We start from the raw sequence: 12596 nt of genomic DNA, 5'->3' as shown, positions 1-12596 counted from the left end.
TTGGGGAGAACGCCTTGCAAGGGGCTTCAGTGTATTTGCACTGAAACCCAATCAGATCATTGCTGCTCCATAGAATCCTGGAAGCAGGAGGGGTGCTAGCCCTGGGGTCAACCACAGCCACCCCTCATCCCTATCAGGCATCAAAGGTACAGGTGGTATTGGCATTTGTTATGCATGTGAGGTTAAGTTGAATATGGAGGCATTGGTCGTTGTTGTTGTTTTTAAGGTAGCCGATATTTTGTTAAGATCCTTTTCAACACTGACATGAGATACCAAACCCAACAGATTGTGGAAACAGAAGAAATGAATCGGATTCATTCCCTAAATGATAAATTGGTATTATATCAGTAAATACTACGCTGATTTTAAAATACAAAACATCATTGATATCTAATACGGCTGTTGCATTTGAATTTATTGTGTCCTTTTTGATAATCATATTTCAATATTGAATATTGTCTCTACATTATTCCTCAGATGTGCCCCAGAGACCTCCTTGGGCGAGTGGATTAGGCAACTCTAAGATGGCTAAACAAGAGGATCCAAGAAATAGAGGCATAGAAGAGGCCCACACGGGTATGGAAAATTGAATATTTCTATGCAGTATTACTCTGCAAGTATATATCCCAGATGGTCAATTCCACACACTCTCTCTGATGAGAAATGAATTGTACATTCAACTGAAGTGCCATCCCTAATGGGTACTTCCTAAATTCGAGAGCAAATTGAAGATGATGGTAAACGCTTGCAGTACAATGGGGTCCATGCTGCCGCGGTATTGCATGAAAGAGAGGCTGTTGCATTTTCCCATCAGCTCTCACTTTATCCCCTTGGGATCATGATCCGTTCCTCTGATTGGAAACGACTTTTCTCCTTATCAGCCAGCATGTTCACATTGCTGTGTGTGCACTTTGCTAGTGCAAAATCATTGGAAACATAACATTCCTTCCTTTTGAAATCTTAACTGCATGTTTTGTTAAACCTACATGCCTCTTGCTTATTCCGGGTCTATAATGAATGCACACTTCTCTCGGGTTCCTGTCCCTGTCCTAACTCCCCGCACCCAAGAGAGAACACCAAAACCTAACACACTCATTGCCAGAGCCAAGCAGCCGAACTCCACTTGGTACTGACTCTGCATAAATGAATACCTAGCTTTCGTATTTACAGCTAATTGATACACGTTCGTTTTGCCTTTTAGCTTCTCCTGAAAAACATCCTCACTCGAAGGTAACGCTTTTAGACTTTTAGCTTGAAATAAGAACTACAGATTTTATCGTGTGTATGTTATGTTTTAATCAACTCTAATCCAAACCCATTCAGCCTCCAGTTGGAGTGACCAATGTTCGTAAAATAAAAGTTGGAACAAAGGATTTGCCAACGTCCAGATCAGGTAAATTTTGCGATACAAATGTAACTCTGAAAAGTAGGACACTAAAATAGTTGAAATGTTCACAGTCTTCTTACTCATGATTCTGTTACTGTTTTTTTTTTTTGAATTTAATGGGAGGATTTGAGGTAAATAAGGTAGATGTTACTGTTGGTGTCTAAGCTTTGAAAGGTATTTCCAAGCATAAGAAACATAGATTTCGTTGTCCTTTTATTTATGAAGTGTTTGGTTCCTGTTATTAAATAGAGACAAACAGCAGCATGCCATTATGTGGAATGCTGGTCGAAGTGGATTCTCTCTCTCTCTCTCTCTCTTTTTTTTTTTTTAATGTTTTTATTGTAGTTGACTTACAGTGTTCTGTCAAGTACAGCAAAAGGACCCAGCCATGCACACATAGGCATTCTCCTTCACATACCATCGTCTGTCATGTTCTGTGACACATGATTGCATGTAGTTCCCTGTGCTGTCCAGGCGGACCCCATGGCCTATCCATTCTAAAGGCAGTCATGTGCATGTACGAACCCAAACTCCCAGTCCCTCCCACTCCCTCACCCTCAACACGGGAAGATGTGTAACAGGAAAACTGCAAAATAAATAGGAATAACTTCAAGCCATTCCTGTAGATAATTCCCCTTCTCAGTTGCTACCATTCGTAAAATATTAAGCAGAGCCTTGTTCTCCAAGGACCCAGGATTTATGCATTTATTCATTAACAGTGATTGATTCTGTGCATGGCCCTGATCATTTCAGTCTTTTGTTTTTGGTTTTTTTTTCTTTGGTTTTTTTGGGTTTTTTTGTTTGTTGTTGCATTTTTTTGTTTCTTTTGTTTTGTTTTGTTTTATTTTTGAGGGCCGTACCCAGGGCATATGGAGGTTCCCAGGCTAGGGGTCTAATGAGAGCTGGAGCTTCTGGCCCACACCACAGCCACAACAATACCGGATCTGAGCAGCATCTGTGACCTATGCTGCAGCTTGGGGCAACCTCTGATCCATAACCCGCTGAGCGAGTCTAGGGAGGGAACTCCCATCCTCACAGAGACAACCCTGGGTGCTTAGCCTGCTGAGTCACAGGGGAAACTCTTTTTTTTTTTTTTTTTTTTTTTAATGGCTATATCTGGCCCAGGGATTGAAACAAAGCTGGAGCTGCTGAAATGCCAGACTCTTTAACCCAGTGTGCCAGGCCTCGAGTTGAGTCTGCACCTCTGCAGTGACGCGAGCTGCTGCTAGATCAAAAAGAATTCTACGTTAGTGTGTTGCATTTGCTGTATAATCACATCATAACAAGTCGGTCTTGTTATAAAAATGGCCCTTTACTTTTTACAACACACGGATTGCGTTTCATAGATGAGTACTAGTCATCGCATGGTGATTCGTCTCCGCACAAAAGTTACCTTCTTGGACTTCCCGTGCGGCTCACAGCAAAAAAAAAGTTACCTTCTTTAAAGCTGGGAACTTAGCAGTTGATTCCTGGTGCTATAAACAAATGACAAAAAGACAAGAACTGCAGAACTGAGCTGGTGCTCAGCATACCAATGAGAGATTATTTTTGAAAGCTACCTGCCAATAGTACAGAAGTCGGAAAAGCAATGCCTGGCCAAGAAGCGCTGGTTTTCTTCATGGGAAAATTCATACTCTAGAATGTGTTATTCATCATCAGGATTCTCTCTCTTTTTAAAAAATTCTGGTTAAAATATGGTTGTTGTTTGAGTCACATTATGTTCTGACATCACTGTTTCATCAACCCCTTTATAACTTTATTCAAATAGATCGCACAGCAGAGGGACCTCCAAGGCAGACATCAGGAGAAACGGAGTCAAAGCAAGGTATTCGGTGAAAGGACCTGACTGTAATTCGGTATAACACATTCATCCAAATCATACCAATTTCATGTAAATAATGGAATTGTTTCAGCGGTTCTCCAAACCGCACCAGGGTCAGTCATTCACTACAACTCCCAGGTTTCAGACATAGCGAAAGGAAGGAGGGAGGAAAGAAACACATGAAGTGGGTGATTGTGGAAGTAACGAGGAAATTGGGGAGAACGCCTTGCAAGGGGCTTCAGTGTATTTGCACTGAAACCCAATCAGATCATTGCTGCTCCATAGAATCCTGGAAGCAGGAGGGGTGCTAGCCCTGGGGTCAACCACAGCCACCCCTCATCCCTATCAGGCATCAAAGGTACAGGTGGTATTGGCATTTGTTATGCATGTGAGGTTAAGTTGAATATGGAGGCATTGGTCGTTGTTGTTGTTTTTAAGGTAGCCGATATTTTGTTAAGATCCTTTTCAACACTGACATGAGATACCAAACCCAACAGATTGTGGAAACAGAAGAAATGAATCGGATTCATTCCCTAAATGATAAATTGGTATTATATCAGTAAATACTACGCTGATTTTAAAATACAAAACATCATTGATATCTAATACGGCTGTTGCATTTGAATTTATTGTGTCCTTTTTGATAATCATATTTCAATATTGAATATTGTCTCTACATTATTCCTCAGATGTGCCTCATAGACCTCCTTGGGCGAGTGGATCAGGCAACTCTAAGATGGCTAAACAAGAGGATCCAAGAAATAGAGGCATAGAAGAGGCCCACACGGGTATGGAAAATTGAATATTTCTATGCAGTATTACTCTGCAAGTATATATCCCAGATGGTCAATTCCACACACTCTCTCTGATGAGAAATGAATTGTACATTCAACTGAAGTGCCATCCCTAATGGGTGCCTCCTAAATCAGAGAGCAAATTGAAGATGATGGTAAACGCTTGCAGTATAATGGGGTCCATGCTGCCGCGGTATTGCATGAAAGAGAGGCTGTTGCATTTTCCCATCAGCTCTCACTTTATCCCCTTGGGATCATGATCCGTTCTTCTGATTGGAAACGACTTTTCTCCTTATCAGCCAGCATGTTCACATTGCTGTGTGTGCACTTTGCTAGTGCAAAATCATTGGAAACATAACATTCCTTCCTTTTGAAATCTTAACTGCATGTTTTGTTAAACCTACATGCCTCTTTCTTATTCGGGGTCTATAATGAATGCACACTTATCTCGGGCTCCTGTCCTAACTCCCCCCACCCAAGAGAGAACACCAAAACCTAACACACTCATTGCCAGAGCCAAGCAGCCGAACTCCACCTGGTACTAACTCTGCATAAATGAATACCTAGCTTTCGTGTTTATAGCTAATTGATACACGTTCGTTTTGCCTTTTAGCGTCTCCAGAAAAACATCCTCACTCGAAGGTAACGCTTTTAGACTTTTAGCTTGAAGTAAGAACTACAGATTTTATCATGTGTATGTTATGTTTTAATCAACTCTAATCCAAACCCATTCAGCCTCCAGTTGGAGTGAAAAATGTTTTTCGTAAAAAAGCAGTTGGAACAAAGGATTTGCAAGCGTCCAAATCAGGTAAATTTCGCAATACAAATGTAACTCTGAAAAGTAGGACACTAAAATAGTTGAAATGCTCACAGTCTTCTTACTCATGATTCTGCTACTGTTTTTTTTTTTTGAATTTAATGGGAGGATTTGAGGTAAATAAGGTAGATGTTACTGTTGGTGTCTAAGCTTTGAAAGGTATTTCCAAGCATAAGAAACATAGATTTCGTTGTCTATTTATGCAGTTTTTGGTTCCTGTTTTTAAAATAGAGACAAACAGCAGCATGCCATTATGTGGAATGCTGGTTGAAGTGGATTCTCTCTCTCTCTTTTTTTTTTTTTAACGTTTTTATTGTAGTTGACTTACAGTGTTCTGTCAAGTACAGCAAAATGACCCAGCCATACACACGCTCTCCCCCGATCATTTTGGATGCGAAGTATTTCTGGAAACATGTCAGTTTGAGCCTGAACCCGCCTTTTTGCTTATTAAAGCCTTCAGACTCATATCCCTCCATTTATTTGTGTGCCCTTCAAATGCATCCTTCCCATGACACTTAGAGTGATCTGTCTCAGGTGCATGTAGGACCGTGAACCACTCTAGAAAGCAAATGAATGTTCAGACATCTTAGAATGACGTAAAAGGTATTCATATCCGGACTTTTGCCTGACTCTCTATCTCCAGCCTTTTCTGGCTGTCCTTTGCTCCTGTCATCTGAACAGCTGTTGAGACCCTCCTCACCTCTTCCTGTAGTGTAGACAAATGTTCACCTGACTGCATTCTTCTCTTCCTGCCTCAGAATAGCCTTGCCTGCCCTCTCCATTTCCTGCCCTCTGTTCCTTTGAATCTGACTGACCTCACTGTGGACTGACTTCAGGCATTATTGCTAGAAAGCCATCTCTGACACCTTTTATCTATATTCTTCTTCTTTTTATGCCCACTATTGAGCAGGGACTCAATAGACAGTTATTGAGTAAAAGAAATAGAGACTGTTTATACAAAGGTGATGTTTAAAAGCAGGTCCTGGATTTCCCACTACAGCACAGTGGGTTAACAATCTGACTGCAGCTGCTCAGGTTTTGGGCAGTGTGTGTTCAGCCGTTGGCTGTCAGTCAGTTAATGGATCTGGGCTTGCGGGATAGGTAGAGCTGCGCAATGGCTCAAATTTGATCCCTGGCTCAGAAACTTCCAAATACTGTGGGTGCAGCCAAAAAACCAAACCAAACAAAAACAACCACCACCAAAAAGAACTTGTCCTCCACAGTCTGAAAGATAAGAGACATGTAAAAAATGATTTCCAGTTCAGGTGGAGAAATTGACTACAAAAAATCGATAAAACGCTAAGGTAGCTCCAGGGGAAGAGATACCTATTTATCTGGGGAAAGATAGCCATAATCAAGGAGGCCTTCTCAAAGCAACCTGAGTCTGAAAACATGAAAAGAAATTTGTCAGAGCAATAGAGGAACACATTTCAGCATAAGAAACTGAGAAAAGCGTAGACATAACAATTTTTGGAAACCAAGAATAATTTTGCTGTTGACATTTCATGTGCTATTAAAAAGGTGCACTTATCTTTGCTGTACAGCAGAAATTGACAGCAATTTAAATCAACTGTACTAGAAAAAAATAATCTTTAAACCATGATTTCAGTTGAAACATAAAACAGTGCAATTATGATGCAAACAGAGGATGTTGTGACTTTGTCTGCTTGTCCTGGTTTTTTGTTTGGTTGATTGGTTTTTGCTTCTTAGGGCCAACCTGCAGCACAAGGATGTCCCCATGCTAGGGGTCAAATCAGAACTACTACAGCCGCCTATGCCACAGCCACAGCTATGTGGGTTCTGAGCCATGTCTGCGACCTACAGCATAGCTCACAGCAACGCCTGATCCCCAACCCACTGAGCGAAGACAGGAATCGAACCCGCATCTTCAGGGATACTAGGTGGATGCGTTTCCGCTGAAACTAGTATTGAATCGTGTCCTGTATTTTTGCTTTTCATTTTGTTCCTCGATATTTGGTGGATGAATTTGTGAATGAATGTTTGGGGTGTTTGTCTAGTACTGCATGGATATGTTACTGTGCTGTTCAAGTGTGAGACAAAGGATTTCTATGAAAGTATAATGAGTTATTATATGCTCTCAGCCAAAGGGCAGTGATAATTCCCACTCACTGTGTTTTTCTGTTGACTTGGCTTCTCGCCTGTGCCTTCACCCAAGGTCAGTTGATCACTGGCCTCCGAGAATGCTGACGTAACCTCAGGACTTGCTGCCCTGCATTTCCCCCTCCTGGAACCTTGGTGTTCACGGTAACCACCATTATTAGGTACTTTTTTTTAGAAAATTAGGTCTTGTCATGTTGGCCCCTCGCTTACAGTCCAGCTGCTGCTTCTCTTTGCTGTGTGGTTAAAGGCCACAGTCAATCCTCTGGCTTCCTCTTGTACCCATTTTAGACCCTTCTTTCCAGGGGAACTTTAGAATCAGCTTGTCTCTTTCTTTAAGAAAAATCTGCTAGTCTTCTGCAAATGAGTTCTGGATCATGTTGCATGTACCGATTTCTTTGGGGGAGAACTGACTTCTTAACAATAGTGAGTTTTCAAGCCTTGGAGAAAGACCATTTCTCCATTCCTGCAGATCTTCCTTGAATTTCTCCGTAATATTTTGGAGTTTTCAGTGTATCGATGTCTCCGTCTTTTATGTGGTTACCTGTATTTCTTCTTTTTCAGGGCAGTTGTAACTAGTATATTTTAAATGTTAATTTCTGAGGGTTTATTCTGATGATAGAAATATGGTTGGATTTGGTATATTGATTCTGTGTCTTCCAACCTTACCAAGCTCATTTAGTAGGTCTTGTGGATTTCTGGTAGATTCTCTCAGATTTTCGGTGTGACCAAAGGTTGGGAAGTTTCTTCATTCCTAAACTACTCTCTTACTGAAGACAGTTCATCTTCAAGACTTGCAGCCAGCCAGCATCTTCTCTGTCCAGCTAACCAGCCCATGAAGTTGTGCTGAGAGTGTAGTAGCACAGACAGCACAGACATTTATGGAAGTGTCTGTGTTTTGGGAGAACTTCACCAAAGCAAGCAGCCTGACCCACAAGGTGGAGTTTGCTAACTCCTATTAGGAAACCATGCTGCCTGCTGATTCGCAGCCAGTTTCACTTCTTCATTGCCCCTCCGATGCCTTCTGTTGCTTGACTTTGACCATGGCACTGGCTGGAACCTCTGGTATTGTGCTGAAGAGGAGCAGAAGAAGCTGTTCCTGTCTTAGTCCCTGTATTCTGGGAGGAGCATTCCGTCTCTCCTCATTAGATACAGTGTTGGCTGTGGGTTTAATCATAGGTCTCCATCATCTCGAAGAAGTTCCCTTGTATTCCTGGTGTGCTGGCAGGTTTTCTCAGGACGATGTGGAGTTTTGTCAAGTGCATCTTTTTATCTACCGACAGGATCGTATGGTGTTTCTTTTTAGTTTGTTAATATGGGGATTGACCTAAGTTGATTTTGAAAGAGCGAAACAGCCCTGCGTTCTGCATTCTTGGGATAGACCCCATTTGGACAGATTATCCCTTGAAGGTATTTTTGGCTTTAATTGGCTGATGTCCTATTTAGAATTTTTACCCCCGTTTTCATGACATAGCTTTCTTGGAATACCGTTTACTGGTTCTGGTTTGAGGATAATGCTAATTTCACAGAATGAGTGGAGCACTGTGAGGCATCTTCCTTGTTTGAGGAGAATTTATGTGGAGTTGGTATTATTTCTCCCAAAAGCATTTGGTAGATTTCACCAGCGTAGCCATCTGGGCCTAGAATTTTCCTTTGTGGGAAGGTCTTTCCCTGGGGCTCTCGTTCCTTTTTCAGATAGAGGGCTATTTGGCTTACTTGTTCTTTCTGCATTGCGCTTTGGTAATTTTTCTCTTTCAAGGAACTTACCCATCTCATCTGAGTTGTCCAATTTGTTGCCCTAAGGTTTATGATATTACTCTGTCATCCTGTTCATATGGGTAGACACTGTAGCAAGATCACATTACTCCTTTTGGAAAGTGGTAATTTGTCCTTTCTCTCGTTGTTTCCTTACCGGCCTGGCTAGAGGTCTATCCCTCGTAGGGATCCCCTGGAAACATTTGTTTTCACTGAGTTTTCCACATTGTGTTATTTGTCCTCTTTCTCATTGAGTTTTGCCTTTGATGTTTCTTTTTTCCTTTCTTGTGATTTCTTGGAGTTTAATGTGCTCTTTTGCTGGTTTCTTATGGAGCAAGCCAAGGTCACTGATTTGAGACCTTTCTTCTTTTCTGAACCAGACATCCAATGCTATAAATTTCCCTGGATGTAAGCAGCATCCCATCGATCGTGGGATAACGTGTTTTCACTTTCAGTTCCACTCAAAATGCGTTCTAATTCCTCTTCTCATTGCTCCTTTGACTCAAGGGTTATTTAGATTCCAAATATTTGAGTGTTTTCCAGAGGTATTGTCATTCTTCATTTCCAGTTTCATTGCTTTGTCATCAGGGAACACACTCGGTATGACTTAGATCTTTTTGGCTTGCTCCTTTTATTAAGCTGTATTTTATGACCCAGAATATAGTCTCTTCTGGTAAGTGTTCTCTGGCTACTCGAGAAGAATATTGGTGTTCAGGTCTATCATATCCCTGCTGCTTTGCAGCCTGTCAACTTTATTGAGGGAGGGCTAGTGCCATCTCAGAATATAATTGCGTATTTGTTTCTCTGTGCAGTTCTCTCAATTTTTGCTTCATGAGTTTTATGAAAATTCAGTTATTTATTTTTTTAATTCATTTGTTTTTGGCCCTGCTGGTGGCATATGGGAGTTCCCAGGCCAGGGATCAAACCCACACATCCACAGCAACCAAAGTCACTACAGTGAGAACAGGGGATCCTTAACCCACTGCACCACTGGGGAACTCCCTCTTCTCATGTTCTGACCTGTGCTGTCTGCTTTGGTTCCACCAGACTCTCAGTGTCATCACGTCAACTCAGGGAGCCTGGTGGCCTCCAGGTCAGCTCCTTCTGCCTGTGTTGGGGCCTGGACATTCTCTCAAGGCAGTGAGCTGGGGTGTTGCTTCAGGCTAACCTCGTGTGTTTTCAGGGAACATTGTCCTTCCTTGCCTGAAGCCCCTGGTCTGGAAAAGCATTTGTTATGTATTCTGTTTGTGTTCCTTTTGCTTGTTTCAGGTAGGAAGGGAATCTTGCACATGTTCCTCTGTCTTGGTGAGGAGCAGATGGCAGGAGGACGTGGGCACAGGCTGTGCACTGTCTACAGTGTTCTTCTTCCTTCTTTGCTCCGTGCTTCCGGCTCAGCCTTCATTTCTCAGTGTGGTCATCTCCTCCTTGGGGAATCTTCCCTGGACCCAGTCTACATCCAGTTACGTTATTGATCATGGACCTCTCTTGTCTTAGAGTACCTCTCTGAGTTTTTCTTTGTTTGTCTCTCTCTTCTACTAGACTTGAAGCTGAACAAGAGCCAGGGGTCTTGTGTGTTTTATCTGCAGAGCTTATTCGCATGCTTCCACATTATAGATATCCAATATGTATTGTCTCATGTTATGGATGAGTGACTGTACAAAGCACCCCACCCTTTATCCACAAGAATTGCTCATGTGTTTTGTTTCTGTTTTTCTTTTCTCCCAAATGCAGGTTCTCTTAGCTTAGGTGCAGTTCTTTCATACAGAAGATCACTAGAACTTGAAAAGAGCCAATGTGAACTCCTTAAAGCAAAAGTTAAAAACATGGAAAGTACGATCAGTGGCCTACAAAAGGAGCTATCAGAAACAAAAGAAGTGAAGTCCCAGTTAGAGCATCAAATGGCAGAGTGGCAAGGAGAGCTCTGCAGCTTGAGGTACTGAGCATCTTGGTTTTACTATTTAAAGACATTTGAACTGTTTTCATGATGCAGTTATAGAAGAGATGTTTTATAAGTGCTATCTTACCTTCTAGGATTTTAGAGGGGAAAATCGTCATTAGTATTGTGGACCGTGAGTTCCTAAAGATAAATTAGCAAGTTCTTAACAGTGAAAACCTCTAATAATTTAATGTATATCATTCCATATAGTCATTTTCATGACCGTACCTACCTCCACTTTATGAAAACCTTGTTGCTTGTTTATCAGATTGAATTTTGGTTGCTTTTCATTTTTCTGTATTGTATTTAATGATACAAGCAACACCTTTTCTATGAATTTATGTCATTTTTAATTATTTAATTTGAAAAAATTCTTTTTTTCTTTTGTCTTTTGACCTTTTATGGCCACACCCGTGGCATATGGAGGGTCCCAGGCTAGGGGTCTACTGGGATCTGTTGCTGCCGGCCTGCTCCAGAGCCAGAACCATGCCAGATCCCAGCTGCATCTGCGACCTACACCAGAGCTCATGGCAATGCCGGATCCTTAACCCACTGAGCGAGGCCAGTGATCAAACCCACAAGCACATGATTCCCAGTGGGATTCATTTCCACTGCACCATGACAGGATCTCCGGAAAAAATTCTTTAATCTCGTATTATTTGGATAAAGTAAAAGAACTTTTAAAAAAATTCTTGAATCCATAGTTCTGTTGTCATTTTTTTGTTTGTTTTTTCTTTTTCTGGTTGCACTCTTGGCATATGGATGTTCTGGAGCCAGACATCAAACTGGCAATGACATGGAGACAAGCCAGGTCCTTAACCCCTCTGCCACAGTGGGAACTCCTCGATCCATATTTCTGAATTGTTCTCAGAGAAGATTATATTACGTTAGGTTTCCACCCATAGGCATATGAAATGACCATTCTTCTCAAGACAGAAGCTTTTAAAATACTTTGCAGTTTTCTTCTTAACATCTGTGTGGATGTGGATAGATGAAAAGTAAAATGGAAAGTGAGTATTAGTCGACATATTTCTCACACAAAGATGAAATTACTTCTGTGGTCTATGCTGAAAGCACATATTTTTCTTTATTGTTTAATTAATATGGATCGTGTCTTGTTCGGAAGAGGGTTTAAAATGATTCAGTAAATAGATTATTTTTAACATGGTAAGTTGAAAGTGTCTCAAAAGAAAAAAATCATAAAAAGCACAGGGCAGGGAGTTCCTGCTGTGGCACAGCAGGATCACGATCTGGCATTGTTTCTGTGGCAGTGAGATTTTGATCCCTGGCCTGGTCTGGTGAGGTAAAGACCTGGCATTGCCCCAGCTGTGATGTATGGTATGGGGCTAGGAACTTCCACATGCTACAAGTGTGGGCCCAAAAGAAAAACAAACAATACGGCCATAGATATTAGACTCCTTAGCTTAGTTTGATTGTAGTAATCCCCAGATAGATGTTCTCTATAAGATGTCTACAGATGATATCGTGCACTATAGATGTGGGGACTTGTAGATGCAAAAGACATCTACAGATGTTATCTTGCGCTATAAATCATTTGGGGGTACACGGAATAGTTCAGGAAGCTGCACGGTCATTTCTAGTGAACTTATAAACTTGTTTCTAAACAACAGCTTCTTTTAGTTAGTAACTGCATTCTCTCTTCTAATGGAGAGTCATTATGACTGAGTGGGAACAAAGGGTAGTTTTCACCTCTAATTTTCCTGAATAATGTTAAATTTCAACTTCTGGCACTATTCACTGGTTACTACTGATTAAAACTTACTAAGTAGCAAAGTGTTTTTCTTTGATTGCTTTTTTGTTTCTTCTTAGTGTCTACCCATGGCATAAGGAGGTTCCCAAGGCTGGGGGTCAAAATAGATTGGTAGCCCCTGGCCGTCACCACAGCCACAGCAATGCCAGATCCGAGCTGCATGTTTGACCTACTCCAGAGCTCATGGCAATGTGGG

The 12596-nt window shown here is 41.5% G+C and overlaps 1 protein-coding gene across 2 annotated transcripts in view; it reads left to right on the top strand.

Moving 5' to 3' along the window:
• LOC146395161 (uncharacterized) overlaps positions 1–12596 on the top strand; it is a 100055-nt gene that overhangs the window by 29184 nt on the left and 58275 nt on the right. Inside the window, exons 27-35 of one of the 2 annotated variants that reach the window (XM_085004279.1) lie at positions 478–576; positions 1202–1230; positions 1324–1393; positions 3156–3212; positions 3899–3997; positions 4617–4645; positions 4739–4811; positions 6997–7102; positions 10425–10564. In XM_085004279.1, the coding sequence (XP_084860405.1) occupies positions 478–576; positions 1202–1230; positions 1324–1393; positions 3156–3212; positions 3899–3997; positions 4617–4645; positions 4739–4811; positions 6997–7028 (488 nt within the window). In that variant the 3' untranslated portion in view covers positions 7029–7102; positions 10425–10564. Of the gene's footprint in view, positions 1–477; positions 577–1201; positions 1231–1323; positions 1394–3155; positions 3213–3898; positions 3998–4616; positions 4646–4738; positions 4812–6996; positions 7103–10424; positions 10627–12596 lie in introns of those variants that run through there. The other variant, XM_085004278.1, reaches the window with a different exon arrangement.

Source organism: Sus scrofa, chromosome 17 (assembly GCF_054392235.1).
Source record: "Sus scrofa isolate SSC_HxYL_T2T_F1_AM1 chromosome 17, Sscrofa_HxYL_maternal_Yorkshire_Landrace_v2.0, whole genome shotgun sequence".
NCBI lineage: Eukaryota > Metazoa > Chordata > Mammalia > Artiodactyla > Suidae > Sus > Sus scrofa.
Note: the sequence above shows the minus strand (reverse complement) of the source record. Positions and strands in the feature narration are given on the sequence as shown.